The sequence below is a fragment of the Erythranthe guttata genome, chromosome 6, assembly GCF_056151865.1.
Source record: "Erythranthe guttata isolate IM_541 chromosome 6, IM_541, whole genome shotgun sequence".
NCBI lineage: Eukaryota > Viridiplantae > Streptophyta > Magnoliopsida > Lamiales > Phrymaceae > Erythranthe > Erythranthe guttata.
The window spans coordinates 13,201,922-13,224,297 of record NC_142538.1 but is presented as its reverse complement, the minus strand read 5'-3'; the positions used below and the strand labels follow the sequence as shown (position 1 = coordinate 13,224,297).

Here is a 22,376-nt window from a genome sequence, read left to right as displayed (position 1 = left end):
GTAAAAACAACATAATCGGTTTTTCAAAGCAACCATAGTTCTTGCAAAATTTAAAAAAAAAAAAAAAAGTAAACATAGTTCTTACAAAACATGAATAGAAAAACAATTAAAAAATACAATATATATATATATATATATATATATATATATATATATATATATATATATATATATATATATATATATATATATATATATATATATATTTCGGAAATACAATCAAATCAGAAATCAGAATTTCCAATAATTTTATATGTAATTCCAATTCCGTTCCAAAAATAATCGGAAAAATCGAAAATCGGAATATCGGAAATCGAAATGAAAAAAAGTGTTCGAAATTCGGATATTTTCGGATCGGAATTGGCGGAATTCGGAAATTCCGTTCCAATTTCCACCCCTACGTGAGACTAAACAAATACAAGAGAATATGTTCTTCTCCATGTTTGGTTACCGATTTTCTTTACAATTAATTCAAATAAGTTCGATCATATTTGTTTTTAAGAATTCCTTTTTTTTTCCTAGTGTAACTTCATGAATGAGGGGATCCAATCCGTTTCCTAGATAAAGTGTACCTAATACAAATACAATCAATGTACATATCTTCATAAATTGTGTTTTCTATGTATGTGAACTTATTTAAATAAACGATGAAATATACAAATCTATGTATTATATCTAGAGAAGTCAATTCAATATTCTTGCTCTGATTAATCAAAGTTGGCACCGAATTATCTCCGAGGTTGTAAAGTATATTATGAGATCATTGGCCTGCAAAAAGTAAAATAAGAACACAATAATTAAATTGACCAGGCTGGTGGAAGACATTGTCAAAAATTAAAACAAGTTTTATGTTTAAAATAAGAGGTCAAATACAACGCCTAACAAGTGAAATTATTTTATTATTTGATCTAATGATTAGTCATTGACTCAATGGGCAAAATATAAAATATATTTATTTATCATATTCAAACAAAGAAAGTTGTTCACATATCAAAGCCCGCCTAATTTGGATTAAATAATAGGCTAATTGCATATAACCCTAAAGATGAGGACTTAGATGAACATATGTCCAGATCAACAATAGATTTGCAAATAAATTCATCTTCATCTCTTTTTTCCTAACATATTTTATTATATAATTTAAATCACTTTCATCCATTAAACTATAATTTCATTAATATTACATTGACCCCGTATTTAACAAATAAATCGCATTCACCCCGATTTTCACCAATGTTTTATTTATCTGAACTTTTTTTTTCTGGCCATCGCCGTCGTTGACTTATTTATTTTTTATTTTTTTATTTTTTGATATTATTTTTTCATGGAATTTTTTTTCCGGCCGGTCGCCGTAGTTGGCTGCTGAAATCGAAACCGAAACCGAACTTTAGTCTCTGGCGTTGACTTTTTTTTTCCAATTTTTTTTCTCGAAAATTATTTTTCGGCCGATCCCCCAGAATTGACAGACGATCTCCGGCGTTGATTTCTTTTTTTAACAACTAACACAATAATTTTACTATCTAATACAATAATATTGCACTGAGACGGTCATATTACTGTCTCAGACAGTACAATTGTTGTCTGGGACAGTAATATTACACTGAGATAGTAAAATTACTGTCCGAGACAGTAAAATTATTGTTTGACACAGTAATATTGCAGACTGAGACAATAATATTAATATTAACACAATAATATTTCTGCTTGAGACAGTATTATATATTAATATTAACAAAGTAATATTACCGAAAAGAGTTAAAAAAAATATATGTTAAAAAAAAAAGTCAACGTCGGAGACAGACGGTTAACCTGCCAGATTTTTTTTTGAAACAAATTCAACGACGATGATCGGCGGTATCCAAAAATCACCGACAGTGACGTTCAAAATTGGAGTTAAAATTGGATTATGGGTCAACAATGATTAATTGGTAAAATTAAGGCTAAATTAGGGTTTGATCATGAAATTATAGTTAAATTAGAGTTTTAAGAAGTTAGAGGTAATGTTGGTATATATAAAATAGTTTTCATTAGCAAATATATTTAAATAGAGTGGATATATTTGCTAAACAAAACAATTGAATATCCGTCTTTTAATTAAATGTCGTTGTCATGGTCTTTTTTGCAATTTACCCTTAAATAATATAGTAGTATTAGTATATATCACGAGCTTTCGATGTACGAATTTTCACTTTTTGGATGATGTCTTCATTTTCATGCTCTATGATTTGGTGTATATGTTATTTTTATCCACTTTTTTGTAGACTATCATTTTCTTCTTACTTTTGGTAATTCGTCACGGAACTTCATGGCCTTGTCTATTTTACACAAGTGTTTTTTAGCTTTCTCTTAATAAATTAAGAGCAACTTCAATACTAGATATAAAATTTGAGTTATCAAATATTCAATTGACGTTTGTGATGATATTTTGATATTCATATAAAATTCATCTACTTCAATTATTGTTATCAAATTAATTATCAATTGGAAGTTTATGGGTGACTTTATTTGTAATTGTCACATGTCAACTTGTAATTGGATGTTAAGCGATTACATATTTATAACTCAATTTTCAGCATGTATATTTACTTTTTAAGATGTGAAGTATCACAATATAACCCTCAATTTGCAGCAAGTATAGTTGCAAATGTGGACATTGAATCGCACTCGAAAATTATTGTTGACGAAGTAACTGGAACCAATTTGAAAAAGTTTGGAAGATCGAGTATCTGAATCATCAGGAAAGAGAAAGACATGTGGAGAGTACGGCATATTTACAAAGAACAATATGAAGTGGCTCACATTCTTGCAAATGAGGCGTTTATTCATGGAAACAATAGAACATGACTCCACGGAGAGATGTTAGCTCAAAATACAAGACATTGCCTTTTTTGTTCTTCTTGTTTTGGTCAACAAAGTTTTTAACGAGCTCCCCTTTATTCATGATATAAAATATTTTCTCGGCAAAAAAGAAAGCGTTACATTAACTACAGTTAAATTATAATAACAAAACTTTATTATTTAGAAAAATCGTGGTCAGTCAATTACTACCAAGTTAGCTTCTTATTAATAAGAGTATATATAAGCACTACTCAAGAGCGAGAGGCATATATTGGGAACATATAGGAGTGAGGTGATTGGTTAATTACCTTATTAGATTTGCCTCAAATGGTTCTTCATTCCATTTTAATTGTCCAATCAGATCGTAAAATATCCCAAGAAATCAAGGATATTTCCATTCTACTTAACGGCCAAGTTTGATCGAGATTCTTTCAATATTATTAGTCGGCTTCCTCTCGACTTAGTGGGGGGAGCGATCTCTCGCTTAGTTTCTTTCTCGGTGCTCACCGTATAATTTATTTTGTCCTAGTGACTATTGTGAGATAAGGCATTTAAAGATAGTTTATGTGTTTTCCCTCCTCCTTAATGCTAATGTGTAATCGTTTTTGAGTTTTCTTTTCTAACGGGCGTGAAAATTTGTGTCTGGATCATAAAGTTTAAAGGTCTTTACTCCCTTCGTTTTAAAATAAGTGTCGTATAAGGTTAATGCACACCAATTAAGAAAATTAATAAATACTCTTGATTTTGGGAAAAATATTTCATATTTGGCAAAATTAGGGGTTTTATAGCTTTAAATCTCTTAGTAGTTCATTAATCTCTCATTAATTGTAACGTAAAACTGACAAAAAAAATATTGTCCTATCTTGAAATTCTAAAGTGACACTTAATATATAAAAAGATAAAATTATGGCTTTTTACGACACTTAAAAGGAAACATATAGAATATCATATTTCTAAAATAAGAAGAACTATAAGTAGATTAATTGGAATAAAAGTTGAATTTAACCAATACTTGGGTAAAATTTAAAAAAACTAACAATTAGATAGTGGTGCTATAAATGGTTAGCTACCACCAAAACACGAGAGTAAAGCTACAATATATTAATGCTACTTAAATAAAAGCAAGCTAGATATAATTAACCCAAAAATGAAATTACATGGGGACAGCATCTAAACCCGTTGACCGAGAGTATGATAAGGATCAAACGGCTGGAAATACATGCAGCAGCCAAAGCAGAGACTTGTCTTGTGGTGGTGGAATGTGCCAATGCACAATAAAAGAGATAAGCCCACTACCAACTTGTCTGCACCTCATCCTTTAATTTAATTACTACACACCCCCACCCCCCAACCCCCACCACCCCCCCTCCATATGCACATGATTATACATACACATATACATACAAAAACATGTTTATACAAACAAGTTGCAGAAAGAATACATTGACTGGCAGGGAGCTGTACTATAGGTAGAGAAGAATAGTCAACCCTTTTTGGCCTTTGCCCAAAAGTCTTCACAAAACTATATTATAATAATAAGGGAAAATTACAAACACCCCCTTAGGTATGGTCAATTTACAAAACAACCCCTCTTGTTTGGATAATTACATCTACCCCTCAACTATGATTTTTTCTTACACCTCCAGTACCCTTATGGTGTCAAATTCAACATAATCATCTATATTTCGTGGAATGTGCTCTAGTTTGAACTCGTTTTGTGTAAAAATACAGTTTATGATGCACCACAATCTGATATATACAAGCCAAAAAACACATATTATGATCATCTTGCTTCAAAATGTAGAGTTCGAACGGGATAAAATGGGTACAAAAGTGATAATATTCCATATAATCTCGAAAATTCCACTAAATTTTAGGAGTTGAGGGGGTGACTGTAATTATCCAAACAAGAGTGGGGTTTTCGTAATTTGACCATACATCAGGGGTGGTTGTAATATACCCTAATAATAATAAAACTTGTATGTATCTATGTATGTATATGTGTGTGTATGTAGTAGCCAGCTTCTCGTGAAGCCCAATCCAATCACGCAAAGTAAAATTCAACATAGAGTCATCAATATTCAATAACAATATAGTTTGGCTTATCTTTTTTTTCCATTTGTTCACACTCGGCCGGGTTTGAATCTTTGAATATTTTCCTCTTTTGATAATTCATCTTTTTTTTTTTTTCTGGTTTTTCGATTTCATTTCATTGATGGGTTCTTGCTGCAGTATTCGTGTTAGGGCGGATCATAGTCCTCGTCGAGACGGTTAGTTAATTCTCAGTTTCATCGGACCAATCTTTTATTTTTTTCCTAATTTATTTTGTCTGCATAATTAATGAAGATCTCTCTTACTATAAAATTCAATCTAGTTTCAATTTCACTATATATAGTTGGTGCTGTCAATTTGTCATTTCCATCTCACCATTGTTAAGAGAGAAATGAATTAATTGAGATGTATAATTGGATTGCACTCCAACTGTTTGATAAAATGAAGTGCCGACTAAACAGGGCCGAGTTCGAGGTACGTAAGCAATGACGGAAGGGAGACGAGCAGCCGGCGCTCTTCTTCCTCGGCGCCACCCACTCCAAAAGATGAAGGTGAAATTTTGGAGTCATCAAATTTGATGAGCTTCAGCTTCAATGAGTTGAGAATCGCCACCCGGAATTTCCGGCCCGACAGTGTGTTGGGCGAAGGTGGTTTCGGGTGCGTATTCAAAGGTTGGATTGATGAGAATACGTTCAGAGCTGCTAAGCCGGGTACCGGAATGGTTATTGCTGCAAAGAGATTGAACCAAGAAAGTTTCCAAGGTCACAAGGAATGGTTGGTAAGTAGTACTACATACTACTTTAATTTTATTCATCAAATATTTATTCCAAATCATTAATTAGTGAAAAATTATCTGACTAATTTGCAATCTTGAATTCAGACTGAGATCAATTACTTAGGGCAACTATACCATCCAAATTTAGTGAAATTGGTTGGTTATTGCTTGGAGGATGAACACAGGCTTCTCGTTTACGAGTTCATGCCACGTGGCAGCTTGGAGAATCATTTATTCAGGAGTGAGTTGATTACTATATATACATATATTTTTGGTTTATCATCTTATCTTTGTAAGAGGGTGATTGGCTAAGCCTATTTTAAACAGCCGATAAGCTCTTATGTCTGATAAGATGTTTTTTGAGCTGATAAGTTGTTACATCTTATTTATGATTAATTTTTAGAGTGTTGAGATACTGAGCTTATTTCTTATTTTTACTCATTATAATACTTTTTTAAAAAAGATCTTATTTGCACTCCAACAGCTTATTTTTAGAAAAAATAAGATTTTTTTTTTTTAAATTCATCAAACACTTTGGAAGAGCTTATAAGCTCTAAAACATCTTATAAGTTCCTTTTAACATCTTATAAGCTTAGCCAAACACCCTCTAAATCTTGATTTTGGCCTCAATATATTGACATTATAGCATGATTGAAATGTGTTTGAAAATATATAGGGACGTCTTATTTCCAACCGTTGTCTTGGAACCTAAGAATGAAGGTGGCTCTTGGTGCGGCAAAGGGACTCGCGTATCTTCACAGCCCTGAGGCTAAAGTTATATACCGCGATTTCAAGTCGTCCAATATCTTGCTTGATTCTGTATGTCTGAACTTCATTTTTTCGGTTTTTATTACATCATAGTTGAATATCTGTTTTTTTTAATTATGTTGCTTGGTTGAACTAACAGAATTACAATGCCAAGCTTTCTGATTTCGGGTTGGCTAAAGATGGCCCTATGGATGGTAAAAGCCATGTGTCTACAAGAATAATGGGTACATATGGCTACGCAGCTCCAGAGTATATGGCCACAGGTATATATGTATATGTATATGTATATATATGTATATGTATATGTATAATATAAAGGGCAAATTACGGCCACCCCTGAGATATGACCAAATTACGAAAAATCTCTCTTGTTTGGGTAATTATAGCCACCCCTCATTTTTAATATTTTTACATAAAATTTATGTAATTCGTTTATTTACCGAACCAAATCGTATATTCAGTCCGGTAAACAGTATGAAATGTTGGCGTACCGAAATTTCGATTCGGTTTTTACCGATTTAACATTCCTTAATTTACCTCTGGAGGGGTATTTTCGTAAGACAATACATAGTTGAATGGGTGGCTGTAATTACCCAAACAGGAGGGGTTTTTTCGTAATTTGACCATAGCTCAGGGGTGGCCGTAATTTGCCCTAATATAAACCTCAAGATTACCGTTGGTCCGGATGCGTTATTGGATTTAATAGTTTTAGTTATGTTCTGGTCTTCTTACATTTGATTTTGTTTGTAGGGCATCTTACTGCAAGAAGTGATGTGTATAGTTTCGGGGTGGTTCTTCTTGAAATATTAACCGGAAAACGAGTATTGGACAAGAACCGACCACATGGGGAACAAAATCTAATAGAATGGGCGAAGCCTTACTTAGCGAGCAAAAGGAGAGTACTTAGAATAATGGACGCTCGTATAGAAGGGCAATACACACCAAGTGGGGCTTTGAAGGCAGCAACTCTTGCTATCAAGTGCATAGCCACAGAACCCAAATACCGGCCCACTATGAACGAAGTCGTTAAAGGATTAGAACAACTTCAAGAATCGGGCACTGCTGTTAAACCCGAACAAGTAGAAGCTGATCAACAGAAGCTTCATCGTCGAAAAGCTACTGCTTCTTATCCAAGGCCATCATCTGCTTCACCCGTTGTTGCTTAAAATGTAGTTGTGTTTTACGAGTTCGAAGAGCGCAACGAGAAGATGCGTATATAGGTGGTCGTTTTATTTGCTTACACCACCGCAACTTTGAGAAATTCCGTCTAGTGCGCGTGTTCTTTTATTTTTCACTTGCAACCGGTTGCTGCCGATTTCTTGTCTAATTGATGTTAGACTCTCTTATAAAAATGAGAGAATATTGATAACATGTCTGTGTGGTATATATATTTTTTAATTAACTTAATGATGCACAAAAGCGTGAAATTTATTTCTAATAATTAATTTTATAGAGCACAAATATTAATCTAAAAACAAAATTGAGAAAATCTTTGACCTGTTGTAAAATGGCATATTTATCAAGTATTTTGGTTTGATGATTGTGGAATAATGCAATGCATAAGAACGTAAATATACGATAAGCGAGAGAGAGAAGGAGAAAATACAAAGAACAATAAAACTAATTATTAACTACTCCCTCTGTCCTATATTAATTTTTTTTTAGAATTTTTTTCCCCAAATTATTTGTCAATTAATTATATTTTTATCAATTTTGCCCCTTATCAATCTTAAATAGTTAATTGAAAAATAATTAATGATGAATATATTTTTGTATAATCCATGCATATTTATTGAGTTTCGTAGTATGCAGCAACCACCCAGACATATGAAGTATTTAATAGAGCACTTTACAAATAAGCCCATCAATGGGTACTTATACATAAAGGGGTCAAAACAATAAACTCTTTTACAAAAAAATCGACACGTTGTCAAGAGATTTGTAAAAGACTAAAATAGTCCATCACATATTAATATGCCCCAATTTCATCATTTAATTTAATTCAACCTCAATTTGAACCCAAATTTCTCAAATTATTCAATTTTGACCCAAAACACAATTTTGAGTACAATTTCGTCCGTCGCCGCCGTTGACTTTTTTTTTTCCCTCTTCATGATTTTTTTTACGCTGGATTCCGGCGTTGACTTTTTCAAATTTTATTTATTTTTTCTATTTTTTTCTTTAACATATTTTTGCCCCCGGATAAAAACATCAATATTGCTGTGGTTGACAAGAATATTAACTATATTATTGTTAAACACAGTAAAATTAACTATACTACAATTTAACACAATAATATTGTCATATTAATCTCTAGCACAGTAATATTAACACAACAAAAGTCATTATTATTGTGTAATAGAGTAATATTAATATGTTGACTGTTCAACAAAAGGTAAACATAATAAAAAAGCCAAAAGAATTAATATTACTGTGGTTGACAATAATATTACTGTAACAACAGTAATATTACCGTCAATCACAATAATATTATTTTGTTTACAGTAATATTACAATAGTAGACATTAATATTATTACGTTACTCCGTCAACAACTCAAACAAAACAAAAAAACCAAAAAATAATAATATTGATGTGGTTGACACTAATATTATTGTGTTTACAGTTATTTTACTGTCAACGACAGTAATATAAACGTTGGCTTGTCAACAAATCAAACAAAACTAAAGAAAAAGCCAAAAAAATAATAATATTGTCGCTGACTCTTAATTTCTCTAATTGTATTGTCAACGACAGTACAATTACATAAATGTACTGTTAACGTCAGTATAATTACTAAGTTAACGTATTGTTAGTGGCAGTATAATTACGGTTAATGACAGTACAAATTACGGATAATGTTTAGCGGCGGGCTTAAAAAAATGGATAAAAAAAGAAAAAAAAAATCACTAAAAAAAGTCAACGCCAGAAACCGGCGGCGGAAAAAGCGAAAAAAAATAAATCGAAAAAGTCAACGCCGGAAACCGGTGGCGGAGAAAACAAATTAGAAAAAAAAATCGAAAAGTCAACGTCGGCGACGGCCGGCAAAAAAATAATTTCCGTAAGAAGAAAAGTTAAAAAAAAATCAAAATTGAGTTTTTGTTGCCAAAATGGAATAAATTGAGATTACAATTAAGAATTGGGTGTAAATGGTTGGGTGTAATTTTGTTATATACATAAATGTTTCCTTTAAATACATATTAAATGGATATGCTTATTGACGAAAGAGACATAGCCTGAACCTAGAATAATCAAGATGGTTGGTGATGCTGCTCCAAAATGTTGGGTCAGCCCAATGGTCTTGAAGCCCAGGCCTCCTAAGTCCGGGAATCTTCAAGCCCAATATCAGGAATGCCAAGAGTCCTCCTTGCCACGCGTCTGAGGTAGTCAAAGGGACGGCTTCACTTGTTAACCTACAAAACAGTTGAAAACACTAGGTGACACGCCGGGGGTGGCCCGACGATTGTTCTCCGACGCTCAAGTCAGAAGATTATCATAATATAAACAATTAATATTAATTAATTGCCTAAATAGTGCGTATCTTATTATATGATTGATAACACATATTTATAGGTGGAGTTTGGTATGGTTTTCTTGTAGAAAACCAATGTGGGACAAAAAACATTAGCTTTCTTCCCATAAGCTTCTCATAAAGTTCTTAATTAAGGCCTTTGTATTGGGCTTTTCCTTTTAATGAGCCTATTGGGCTTTTTGGGTTAAAGTCCAATTAGACACATCATTAAGCCCCCCACTCTCAGGTTGAGTCACGGGCCTGTGGGTCTGCCTGGGATTAATTAGGAATAGTCGCTCGAAGACGAAATAATTTTCTTGTTTACCTTGAGTTTCAAGGTGGTAGGAAATTTTGAAGTCAGCTACAGGGATCTTGCAGAGGCGGGCGCTGCAGTTAGACGATGATAGTTTTTTAAGGGAGGCCCATTTGTAGTACTGCGATGATCAGTCGCCAAAATTATTGGAGGAAGTTGTGATATCCCTTGGCTTTCGTTGCCTAGTGAAAATCGCGCATTTCCTAAAGAATGAGTTATGTTTCAACTTATCCGGCAAGACGGCGTCCCTTGGATATATCGCCTAGTGGGGGGTCCGTCTCTCGTAAAGAATGAGCTTTACGTTATCTTTTTAGCGGGGCGAAACCCCTTGGCTTTATTGCCTAGTGGGAGACACGCATTTCGTAAAGAATGAGTTATGCTTCACATTTTTCGATGAGGCGGTATCCCTTGGCTATATCGCCTAGTGGGAGGCTCGGCTCTCGTAAAGAGTAAACTTTTACTTTATCTTTTTAGGTAAGACGGTATCCCTTGGCTTTAATGCCTAGTGGGAAGTCCGTATTTTTGTAAATAATGAGTTATGCTTCATCTTTTTCGGTGAGACGGTATCCCTTGGCTATATCGCCTAGTGGGAGGCTCGACTCTCGTAACGAATAAGCTTTTACTTTATCTTTTTAGGTAAGACGGTATCCCTTGGTTTTAACGCCTAGTGGGAAGTCCGTATTTTTGTACTTGGTGGTTGATCAGACCCTCAAGTTTTTTATGCAGGAAGTCTGCCCGTTTGCCTAAGTTTTTTGTGGTGGGTAAGACTCCCCTGAGCTTTAGTTGCTCTATTTTTTTAAGCTTTGGGGAGCGAGAAACCAAGGTTCGGGTTGGCCAGACCCTTTGTGATCCTTGATATCTTCCTCTTTAGCTATTTTTTGAGTCAATTGATTTTTTGTTAAATCGATTGTAGATACCTCGAACGAAAACGCGTAGAGAAGAAAAATGGTTGATGTAGAAATTACGGCGGCGGTATCCCACCGGCTAAAGTAGTTTATTAAGAATCATGCTGGTGGTATGCCTTGAAAATATTGTGCGGGGCGGTATGCCATCGACTTATTGCTGAAAATAAATTACATGGGGCCCGCGTGGGGGCAATAGTAAATACTAAGTAAAGTATTTCTTCAGGATTGCGATTGTTCTAGGAATTCTCTCAAGTGCTCGTTGTGGACAAGTCTTCCGAACGCTCGCATAAGCTGAAAACACTCCTCAGTAGTGTGACCTCGATCTCTGTGGTATTCACAGTAATCATCCAATTTTTTTTGTTCTGGATTCTCCTTCATCCATCTCGATGGATGAAGAATTCATTTCTGCTCTACGATGATCATTATGTCAACAAGCTTATCCTTGAGAGGTAAGAACTTCTCGAAGGTGCGATTTTTGGCGTGACGCCTCTCTTCTTTTCTATTATAGTTGTGGCTTCCCTCATCGCGCTTTCGCTTAAGGGGTACCCTCGTCTCTGCAGTCTCCTCAATCCGAATGTACTTCTTAATGCGATTCAGGAGCTCCTCTAGGGTCATAGGGGGTCGGCCTGCAATGTACTCTTGAAAACGAACATGCTTCAAATTGTGTTACAGTATGTCGGTTAACATTTCGTGATTAAGGAGGGGCACTTCATGTACTGCTTTGACAAATTGTTGCAAGTAATTCATGAGCGACTCTCCGTCCCGCTGTATGACCTTGAAGAGATACGATCAGTTTTGGCGTATTTCTTGCTTATAGAGTATTGGTGACGGAAAATCGTCGTTAGTTGGTCCAGATTGTCTATGGACGATCCGGGCAAGCCGTTGAACCAAATTTTTGCCTGATCAGTTAGCGTGGTCTGAAAAATCTTGCAGTAAGATGCGTTACTAAGGCCGTAGAGGTCAATCTTGGCGTAAAAATTATTTAAGTGAACTTGGGGATCCCCGGTTCCATCGAATTGGGGGAGATTGGGGGTCCTAAATCCGAGAGACAACACTTCTTCCATAATAGCATGAATAAATTGGTAACTCGGGTGGAGAATGCCCCAAAGTGAGCGTCCATCGACCTCGAGACTTCTCCCTGAGGACTCCTTGAGTTGCAGTCGCCGGAGCCTGCTCGCTGCCTTCTTGTTTCCTGGTGTCAGGAAGCTCTACTTCCGAGTTGGTTTCAATGAGAGTTTTCGCGGTGGTGCGCATCTTCGCGGTGTCCCCCCGCCTCGAGGCCTTTGACCATAGTCATACGACCGGGAATAAACCCTTCTCGTCCGACGGCTTTGCGTCGCTCTCTCCCTTGAAGGGGCTCGAGCTCTTTGCCTTAGTGGACGCTGTGATTGGCGACGATTTTCCCTTCGAGGCGCGCGGTCTGAGGATGTGTTACGCTGAGGCGAGTGGCGGTGAGCGTCTCTTGGAGGCGCGCAGTCTGAGGATGTGCTACGCTGAGGCGAGTGGTGGTGAGCGTATTTTCGAGGAGCGGGGTCTGAAGATGTGCTACGTTGAGGCGAGTGGTGGTGAACGTATCTTCGAGGAGCCCGTGGGGAGGAATAATTTTGGATGTTGAGCGATACTCTTTCCTCTGAGTCATGGAGCTCCACGATTGGCGGATTGGTAAGGACATGCACGGAATCTGTAGATCGCTTCCCATATGAATAGTTTCTTCAAAGTTAGTTGTGCTTTGAGCATTGATACACTGAGGTACAACGTCCGTCGCTACCCAAGGTGCTACTTTGGCCACTGTCTTCTCCGGTAAGGCTTGTAATTCCTCTGCAGTCATCTAGATGATCGGCGCTGAAGATCCAGCAAGGTTGGCCGCTCCCGTCGTTCTCTTCCTTCGAGGCGGCTCTATAACTCTAGCGTTACCTTGAAGCGGTTGGTTGAGATTGCCTTGACCACCTTCGTTGGCCGCTCCCGTAGTTCTTTTCGTTCGAGGCAACTCTGGGACTCTGCCGCTACTCGAGGCGGTTGGTTGAGATTGCCTTGACCACCTTCGTTGGCCGCTTCCGTAATTATTTTCCTTCTCCGCATCTTTGAGACTCCACTGCTACCTTGAAGCGGTTTGTTGGGATCGCCTTGACCCTCTTCGTTGGCCGCTCCCATAGTTCTTTTGCTTCGAGGCGGCTCTAAGACTCTGCCGCTACCTCGAGGCGGCTTTGAGACTCCGTCGCTTCCTCGAGGCGGTTGGTTGGGATCGCCTTGACCCTCTGCGGTGGCCGCTCCCGTAGTTCCTTTACTTCGAGGCGGCTCTAAGACTCTGCCGCTACCTCAAGGCGGCTCTGAGACTCTGTCGCTTCCTCGAGGCGGTTGGTAGGGATCGCCTTGACCCTCTTCGTTGGCCGCTCTCGTAGTTCTTTTGCTTCGAGGCGGCTCTAAGACTCTGCCGCTCCTCGAGGCGGCTCTGAGACTCCGTCGCTTCCTTGAGGCGGTTGGTTAGGATCGCATTGACTCTCTTCGTTGGGCGCTCTCGTAGTTCTTTTGCTTCGAGGCGGCTCTAAGACTCTACCGCTCCTTGAGGCGGCTCTGAGACACCGTCGCTTCCTCAAGGCGGCTCTAAGACTCTGCCACTACCTCGAGGCGGCTCTGAGACTCCGTCGCTTCCTCAAGGAAGCTGGTTGAGATCGCCTTGACCCTCTTCGTTGGCCGCTCTCGTAGTTTTTTTGCTTCGAGGCGGCTCTAAGACTCTACCGCTCCTCGAGGCGGCTCTGAGACTCCGTCGCTTCCTCGAGGCGGCTCTAAGACTCTGCCGCTACCTCGAGGCAGCTCTGAGACTCCGTGGCTTCCTCAAGGATGAATACATACATTAATGTGTTCTCCTTGGTCGTAAACTACCATTTTGTTGTCGTTTGACTCCATTTTGCAAGTTGTGTGAGGTTTTAATTTCTTTAGTTTTGAGATTTTTTATGAGGGTTTGTTGTGAGGAAGAGGAAGGAGGAATTTGAGGGATTTGTGAAGAAGGAGATGGGTTTAAGGGTTTTTGTGTGTGTGGTATTGAAGAAAGAAAAATGAGATTTTTAATGTTTTTACGGTATTGATTTTCATTAAGGTTATTTATGTCATTACCTATTTATTATCCAATTTTTATTTTTTTGGTATTGAAGTGAGAAAAATATGGTATTAGTTTTAGTCACCCCCATTAGAAAATGAAAAGTGCATTAAGTTTCTAATACTCAGCTAAACTTTTTTTTATATGAGCGTAAATATGTCACTGAAAAACTCTATTATGAGCTTTATATGAAATAAATTTTCTTTAAATATTTAAGAAAATAAATTTTGACTTCTGAAAAAAATTGTAATATATTAAGAGATGATCATACTTTCAATATAACATAATATAAATATTATTACATGTATTATTAAATAATAATTAGTTTGAGTTTATACTATTATATTTTCATATTTGTGGAATTTACGTAATAAAAATTATATAAGAATTAATTTAAAATTGGAAACTACTTTAGGTATCTAATGCTTAACTTAAAGCGGTAATATGCTAGGAGCCCCTCAACACAAACTTAAATTGAAGTGGATGACAACCTCAATAAAATATTTTACCTAAATCCTTAATTCAAAATAAAATTTTACTCACATCCTTTTATTTTTGTTTAACCCGAAAATACCCTTAATATAAATAATAAAAGATTAGGTTTATCTCTCATTCTCTTCTAACGCTTTTCTTTTTTCATTTGCTTCACCCTAATTTTTTCTCTCTTATTTTCAACATTTCTCTCTCTCTCTCTTCTTCTCTCAAATTCTGTCGTCCGATCCAACCCATCCCTTCTCACTCTCTCTTGCAAATCGATGGGGTGCAAACTGAAGATGCCGCCGCCGCCGCCACGGCCGGGATCTGAAGATTTTGAGGATCCATTACAAATCCGTCGCGGAGCAGTAGAGGAGGGTGAAGGAAACGATGCATAAATCTGAAAAATCTCGAGGTTCTTGGAGACGTGGCGACGGTGCGGTGGAAGGGGAGGGTGTAAAAGGGGGCAACGGATGTAGGTGTATGGCGATGGCTATGGTGGTCATGGTTATAAGGGTGATGGTTATGGTGGATGTAGCCTTTAGAGATGGTGGTGTAAAGTTAGATCGATGGTGGGAGGCGATTGCATCAATCTAGGGTTTTTTGATGACGCTAGGGTTTTGGTTGACGGCTAGGATTGGTGAATAATGGTTGGCGGCGGCTGTGATTTGTTTGCTGCTAGGGTTTGCCGATGGGTGGGATTGTGTTTTGATGCTAGGGTTTGGAATACTACGCCGTAGTAAACCATAGTATACCGTAGGTCCGTAGTAAACAATAGTATACTGTAGGTCCGTAGTAAACCATAGTACACCGTAGTAAACTATAGTTCACCGTAAACCATAGTACATCGTAGTATATCATAGTACACCAACTACAATATTATTAACAATATATAAAAATAAAACAAAATAAAAAAATATGTAAATTTAATTTAAAAAAAATGTATTTTTTTGGTAATTTTATATATTATATAGAAAAAAAGGATTTTGTTTTGTTTTATAATAGTGTAAAAAATGATTAAATGAAGAAAGAGAAAAAAAAAACGTGTTTTTTGTAAAAAAAAATTAAAAATATTAAATGGAAAAATAAAAATATTACAGGCTAAAAAGATGATAAATGCAATTTAAATTTTAATTAATGTATATTTCGAATTTGTGAGTGGGGGCATTTTTGGAATGAATTTTACAAAGGATGTGTAGCAAAGATTTAGTTAAGCTTGTCATTTAGTTCTAATAAGTTTTCTCACTAGGGACCTATATCTTAAGGCCCCTAACTTAAAACCAGAGGATTTATTTTAAATATTTTTTTACATATATATGCTTATAATATTAAGACCATTGGAAAACTCTTAAAATGTAATTCTAAAGAAAAAAACATTATTGAAATTTAAAGTATAAACATAAATACAATAACCAAGAAAAAAAGCAACCTTTAAAATATTTTGTAGCATGCTAATATGTCCTTGACATTAAAATTATACTACAACAAAGTAAGTAGCATACATTATTATTTATTAACTTGTTATGTATGTTTCTTTTAACATAATTGACTATGGTTAAATCCTATTATCACTTATACTAATAAAATGCATATATAAGGATAATAAATAAAATTTAAGAATTTATTTAACCTCGTTATTTTAATATCAATCTTAGTCATTCACAACTATTTCATCTTATTTTATATTTGTTATCAATATTTATTTTTAATTTTATTTTTTTATTTCTAAATAATCCTAATTAACATGATAATGTTCAATTACATGTTTATGATATGTTACTGAAAAATTACTATGAGTTTTGTATGACATACATTTTAATCGTAATAAAAATTATCATAATTTTAATCGTAATAAAAATTATATGAGAACTAATTTGGCGGATCGAAGCTACCCCTTGTAAACCACAAGGGGGCTAAGTGCCAAATAGTGAAACTACAAGGGGTTAAGTGCTACTAATCAAAAAATGAATTATCAAATATACGACTATATCATTATATAATAGCAACTCCAACCCATTGTTATCAAATGGGGTTATCAAATACTCATTTGATAATCAAGATTATACTTTGATATCTCTTTACAACTAATGAACTCCAACCACAAGTATAAAAAAACAATTATCAAACAAATTTATGATTATTTATCCTCAAAATCAATATTAGTCAAGTTTTTACCTTTTCAAAACATATATATATATATATATATATATATATATATATATATATATATATATATATATATATATATATATATATATATATATATATATATATATATATATATACATAGAGATTCTTTTTGTCTGTGGAACTTTGTTGAAGCTCTAGAGGAAAAAAAAATCTGTTGAGATATTTTTGAGATTTTTTTCCAGTGGAAATTTGTTGAAAACGTAGAGAATTTAATTTTATTCTGTTGAGATTTTTACGTAAAGAAAAGAAAACTCAATTTTGTTGAGGTTTTTCTTTTTTCTGGTGCTCCTATTATTTAGAAGAATATTTGATAATTATTTATTTGGGATGTATTTTTACTTGCGGATGGATGAGTTATCAGAATATAACTCTACTTTAATAACCTCATTGGAGGAGAGAGTTTCTAAATTTGGGGAGTCGAATGGAGGTTAAGGGGTTTGATAACCCATTTAATAACAACTCCAATGCTAAATACCAAAATTGAATTATCAAATATTTATTTGATATTTGAGATAATATTTTAATACTGATTAAAATTTATCTACTACAACCATGATTATCAAATTAATTATCAATTGGAAGTTTATGGGTGATTTTATTTGTAATTGCCACATGTCCACTTTTGATTGGATGTTTAGATAGTACACTTTTGATACCTCAATTTCCAGCAAGTATTTTTACATCCTAAAAGTTGAATTATCAAAATAGATCCCTAATTTAATAACCCCCATTGGAGTTAAAAAATTCTATTTTTTGGTGTATAATTAGTGACTAATGGTTTGAATACTATGTTTGATAATCCATTGGAGTGCTCTAAGCAACTCCAGTAGGGTAATCAAATATGGTATTCAAACCTTTAACAACCATTTACACACTAAAATATAGAAATTTTTAACTCCAATAGGATTATCAATTTAGGGTTCTATTTTGATAATTCACCTCTTTGGATATAAATATACTTGCTGGAAAGTTATCAAAAATGTAACTATCTAAACATCTAATCACAAGTTGACATGTGGCAATTACAAATAAAATCATCCATAAACTTCCAATTGATAGTTAATTTGGGGCGAATGGCAAAAATGCCCATCAAATGGAACTTAAATGCATTTTGGTCCACAAAAAAAAAAACAGTCTCTCAATTAAACTCATCACCATGTCTCTAGTCTAAAATACCCTCCATAATATAATTCTTATCAATTTCATCCATTATGTTCTAACTTCAATATTACACATTGACCCCGCATTTTAAACAAATATATCACATTAACCCCCAAAATATTTTTTTTTTCAGAAAATAATTTTTTTCCGGCCAAATTCCGGCGTTGACTTTTTTTTTTTTTTTGAAAACTTTTTTTTTCCTGAAATTTTTTTCCGGCCAGTCAACCACTGTTGACCGCCGGTCTCCGACGTTGGCTTTTTTTTTTTTCTTAGAAAAAAATATTTTAATTAATATTACTTTCTTGGCTACTAAATTACTGTCTCAGGCAGTAATATTACTGTTTGGGACAGTAATATTATGAATATTATTTTCCCGGACAGTAAAATTATTAATATTATTGTCTAAGACAGTTAAATTACTGTTGGAGACAGTAATTTAGCAGCCAATGAAGTAATATTAATTAAAATAATTAATTTTATGAAAAATAATTTCAAAAAAAAAAAAAGTCAATTAACAGTTAAATTACTGTCTCCGACAGTTAAATAACTGCTAGAGACAGTAATTTAGCAACGAATACAGTAATATTAATTAAAAATATTTTTTTTAAGAATAAAAAAGTCAATTAACAGTTAAATTATTGTGTCCGGCAGTTAAATAACTGCTGGAGACAGTAATTTAGCAACGAACACAGTAATATTAATTAAAAATATTTTTTTTAAGAATAAAAAAATCGATTAACAGTTAAATTACTGTCTCCGATAGTTAAATAACTGCTGGAGACAGTAATTTAGCAACGAATACAGTAATATTAATTAAAAAGACAAAAAAGACATGAATACATACATTAATGTGTTCTCCTTGGTCGTAAACTACCATTTTGTTGTCGTTTGACTCCATTTTGCAAGTTGTGTGAGGTTTTAATTTCTTTAGTTTTGAGATTTTTTATGAGGGTTTGTTGCGAGGAAGAGGAAGGAGGAATTTGAGGTATTTGTGAAGAAGGAGATGGGTTTAAGGGTTTTTGTGTGTGTGGTATTGAAGAAAGAAAAATGAGATTTTTAATGTTTTTACGGTATTGATTTTCATTAAGGTTATTTACCTATTTATTATCCAATTTTTATTTTTTCGGTATTGAAGTGAGAAAAATATGGTATTAGTTTTAGTCACCCCCATTAGAAAATGAAAAGTGCATTAAGTTTCTAATACTCAGCTAAACATTTTTTTTATATGAGCGTAAATATGTCACTGAAAAACTCTATTATGAGCTTTATATGAAATAAATTTTCTTTAAATATTTAAGAAAATAAACTTTGACTTCTGAAAGAAATTGTAATATATTAAGAGATGATCATACTTTCAATATAACAATAATATAAATATTATTACATGTATTACTAAATAGTAATTAGTTTGAGTTTATATTATTATATTTTCATATTTTTGGAATTTACGTAATAAAAATTATATAAGAATTAATTTAAAATTCAAAACTACTTTAGGTATCTAATGCTTAACTTAAAGGGGTAATATGCTAGGAGCCCCTCAACACAAACTTAAATTGAAGTAAATGACAACCTCAATAAAATATTTTAACTAAATCCTTAATTCAAAATAAAATTTTACTCACATCCTTTTATTTTTGTTTAACCCGAAAATACCCTTAATATAAATAATAAAAGATTAGATTTATCTCTCATTCCTCTCATTCTCTTCTCATGCTTTTCTTTTTTCATTCGCCTCACCCTAACTTTTTCTCTCTTCTTTTCAACCGTTCTCTCTCTCTCTCTCTCTCTCTCTCTCTCTCTCTCTCTCTCTCTCTCTCTCTCTCTCTCTCTCTCTCTCTCTCTCTCTCTCTCTCTCTCTCTCTCTCTCTCTCTCTCTCTCTCTCTCTCTCTCTCTCTCTCTCTCTCTCTCTCTCTCTCAAATTCTGTCGTCCGATCCAACCCATCCATTCTCACTCTCTCTTGCAAATCGATGGGGTGCAAACTGAAGATGCCGCCGCCGCCGCCACGGCCGAGATCTGAAGATTTTGAGGATCCATTACAAATCCGTCGCGGAGCAGTAGAGAAGGGTGAAGGAAACGACGCATAAATCTGAAAAATCTCGAGGTTCTTGGAGACGTGGCGACGGTGCGGTGGAAGGGGAGGGTGTAAAATGAGACATGGTTATAAGGGTGATGGTTATGGTGGATGTGGCCTTTGGAGATGGTGGTGTGAAGTTAGATCGATGGTGTTAATTAACGGTTAAATTACTGTCTCCGACACTTAAATAACTGCTGCAGACAGTAATTTAGCAACGAATATTAATGATTTTTTTTTTTTTAAGAATAAAAAAGTCAATTAACAGTTAAATTACTGTCTCTGACAGTTAAATAACTGCTGGAGACAGTAATTTAGCAACGAATAAAGTAATATTAATTAAAATATTTATAAAAAAAAAGTCATTTAACAGTTAAATTACTGTCTCCGACAGTTAAATAACTGCTGGAGACAGTAATTTAGCAGCAAAGAATGTAATATTAATTAAAATATTTTTGAAGAAAAAGAAAAGTCAATTAACAGTTAAATTATTGTCTCCGACAGTCAAATAACTGTCGGAGACAGTAATTTAGCAGCCAAGACAGTAATATTAATTAAAATATTTTTTTAACAAAAAACAAAATTATAAAAAAGAAGAAGAAAAAGTCAACGCCGGAGACCCGGCGGTCAACGGCAGTTGACCGGCCGAAAAAAAAACTTCATGGAATAAAAAGCTTTTCAAAAAAAAAAAAAAAGTCAACGCCGGAGACCATCGGTCTCCGGTGGTGGCAGATCAAAATTGGGGTCAAAAATGAAATTAGGGTTAAAATTGATTAATTGATGAAATTTGGCTAAATTGGGGTGTAAATCATGAAATTGGAGTTGAATTGGGTTTCAATGAATTGGGGGTAATTTTGGTATATATAAAAGGATTTTCCTTATTTGCAAATAAGTTTGAATGAGCTGGATTTATTTGAAAGACAAAAAAGTTGGATGTCCCTCTTTTAATTAAGTGCCCTTGTCATGGGCCTTTTTGTGATTAACCCATTAATTTGATAACCATGATTGAGGTAGATGAATTTTAACTAATATTAAATATTATCTCAAATATCAAATGAATATTTGATAATGCAATTTTGATATTTAGCATTGAGGTTGCTCTAACTATTGTGAATTATATATTCGGTCATATCAAATATATGACCATATCAATATAAAATTATGAAAAATTCTTCCTTAAAATTGATTTTATGGGAGAAAATGAAAGAATATAGATTTCCTTACAATTTGGCAGGTTGACTTTACTATAACAATATATGATCGAAAATCGAATCATTAGTCATATTTAATAATAAGAATATTTCATTTGCAATTTATTTAAGAAAATAAAACAAATAATGGAATTTATTACAAAAGATATAACGAAAATGAGATTATTTTCGAGACCCCCTCATTTCAAAATTATATAGGACTAACTATTATAAGGATAACACACTAATGCAAATCCCCTCAATTTTAATAATAATTTGACAAACCCCCTCGGTCACTCTAAAGAACCTAAATTGTCCTTTTAAAATTATTTTTAAACCCTAGCCTTCACAGTTGTCTCTCTCTTCCTCTCTCAAATCTCAGATTCAAATCCCGTCCCCATAGATCTCCAACCGGCGAAATTGCTTCCCGGAGTCATAACTCTCTCTCTGGTGGTCGGAATTCGATGGTTTAACTACCGTTGGATTCCTCTCGTCGAGCTCTTTCTTTTGGTGGTGATTTCATTCAATTTGGAGCACTCGATCCGTTTCAGCAAATGTTTTGCAGTTTCGTGCGTATTTCGATGACGGTGAGTCTTGGCGAATGTGTAATTTGTGTTCCGGCAGTCGGAATTTGACGGGCTACCCACCGTTGGATTTCTCTCGTCAAAATCTATATTTTGATTGTAATTTTATTCATTTTTTATTAGAAATATTTCTATAATTTTTTTTTTCATTTGTGAGCGCAAAACCTTGGGTGGTTAGCGACGGCTGGGGTTTTGGTATGAGGCGTTTGGGGTGAGGAGTCATTGGCGGGTTGGTCTAAAATTCATAGCATTTCGTAGCTATGGCCTCTCTCTCTCTATCTAGCTGCCTCTCTCTCTATCTCTCGATCTCTTAGTGTTTGTTGATTTGAGTGTTTTGATGTTTCTTCATTTTTTGTTGATTTGCACGATTTTTTTTTTCTTTTTGTTTTGATTTTGTTATTGCAGCTGTTAAGTGTATATTTTTACACTTTATCGTATCTGTTTAT

At 34.5% G+C, this 22,376-nt stretch overlaps 1 protein-coding gene across 2 annotated transcripts; it reads left to right on the top strand.

Moving 5' to 3' along the window:
- Nucleotides 1-4,819: 4,819 nt before the first annotated feature.
- LOC105962743 (receptor-like cytoplasmic kinase 176) lies at nucleotides 4,820-7,852 on the top strand. Of its 2 annotated transcripts, XM_088819872.1 has the most exons (7): nucleotides 4,867-4,975; nucleotides 5,071-5,108; nucleotides 5,352-5,668; nucleotides 5,771-5,906; nucleotides 6,342-6,484; nucleotides 6,573-6,696; nucleotides 7,184-7,852. In XM_088819872.1, the coding sequence occupies exons 3-7, from the start codon at nucleotides 5,468-5,470 to the stop codon at nucleotides 7,597-7,599; spliced, it is 1,020 nt and encodes a 339-aa protein (XP_088675998.1). In that variant the 5' UTR covers nucleotides 4,867-4,975; nucleotides 5,071-5,108; nucleotides 5,352-5,467; the 3' UTR covers nucleotides 7,600-7,852. The 2 variants fall into 2 exon arrangements, with proteins under 2 accessions (XP_012842523.1, XP_088675998.1); XM_012987069.2 differs by having other exon boundaries at nucleotides 4,820-5,108.
- Nucleotides 7,853-22,376: the final 14,524 nt, after the last annotated feature.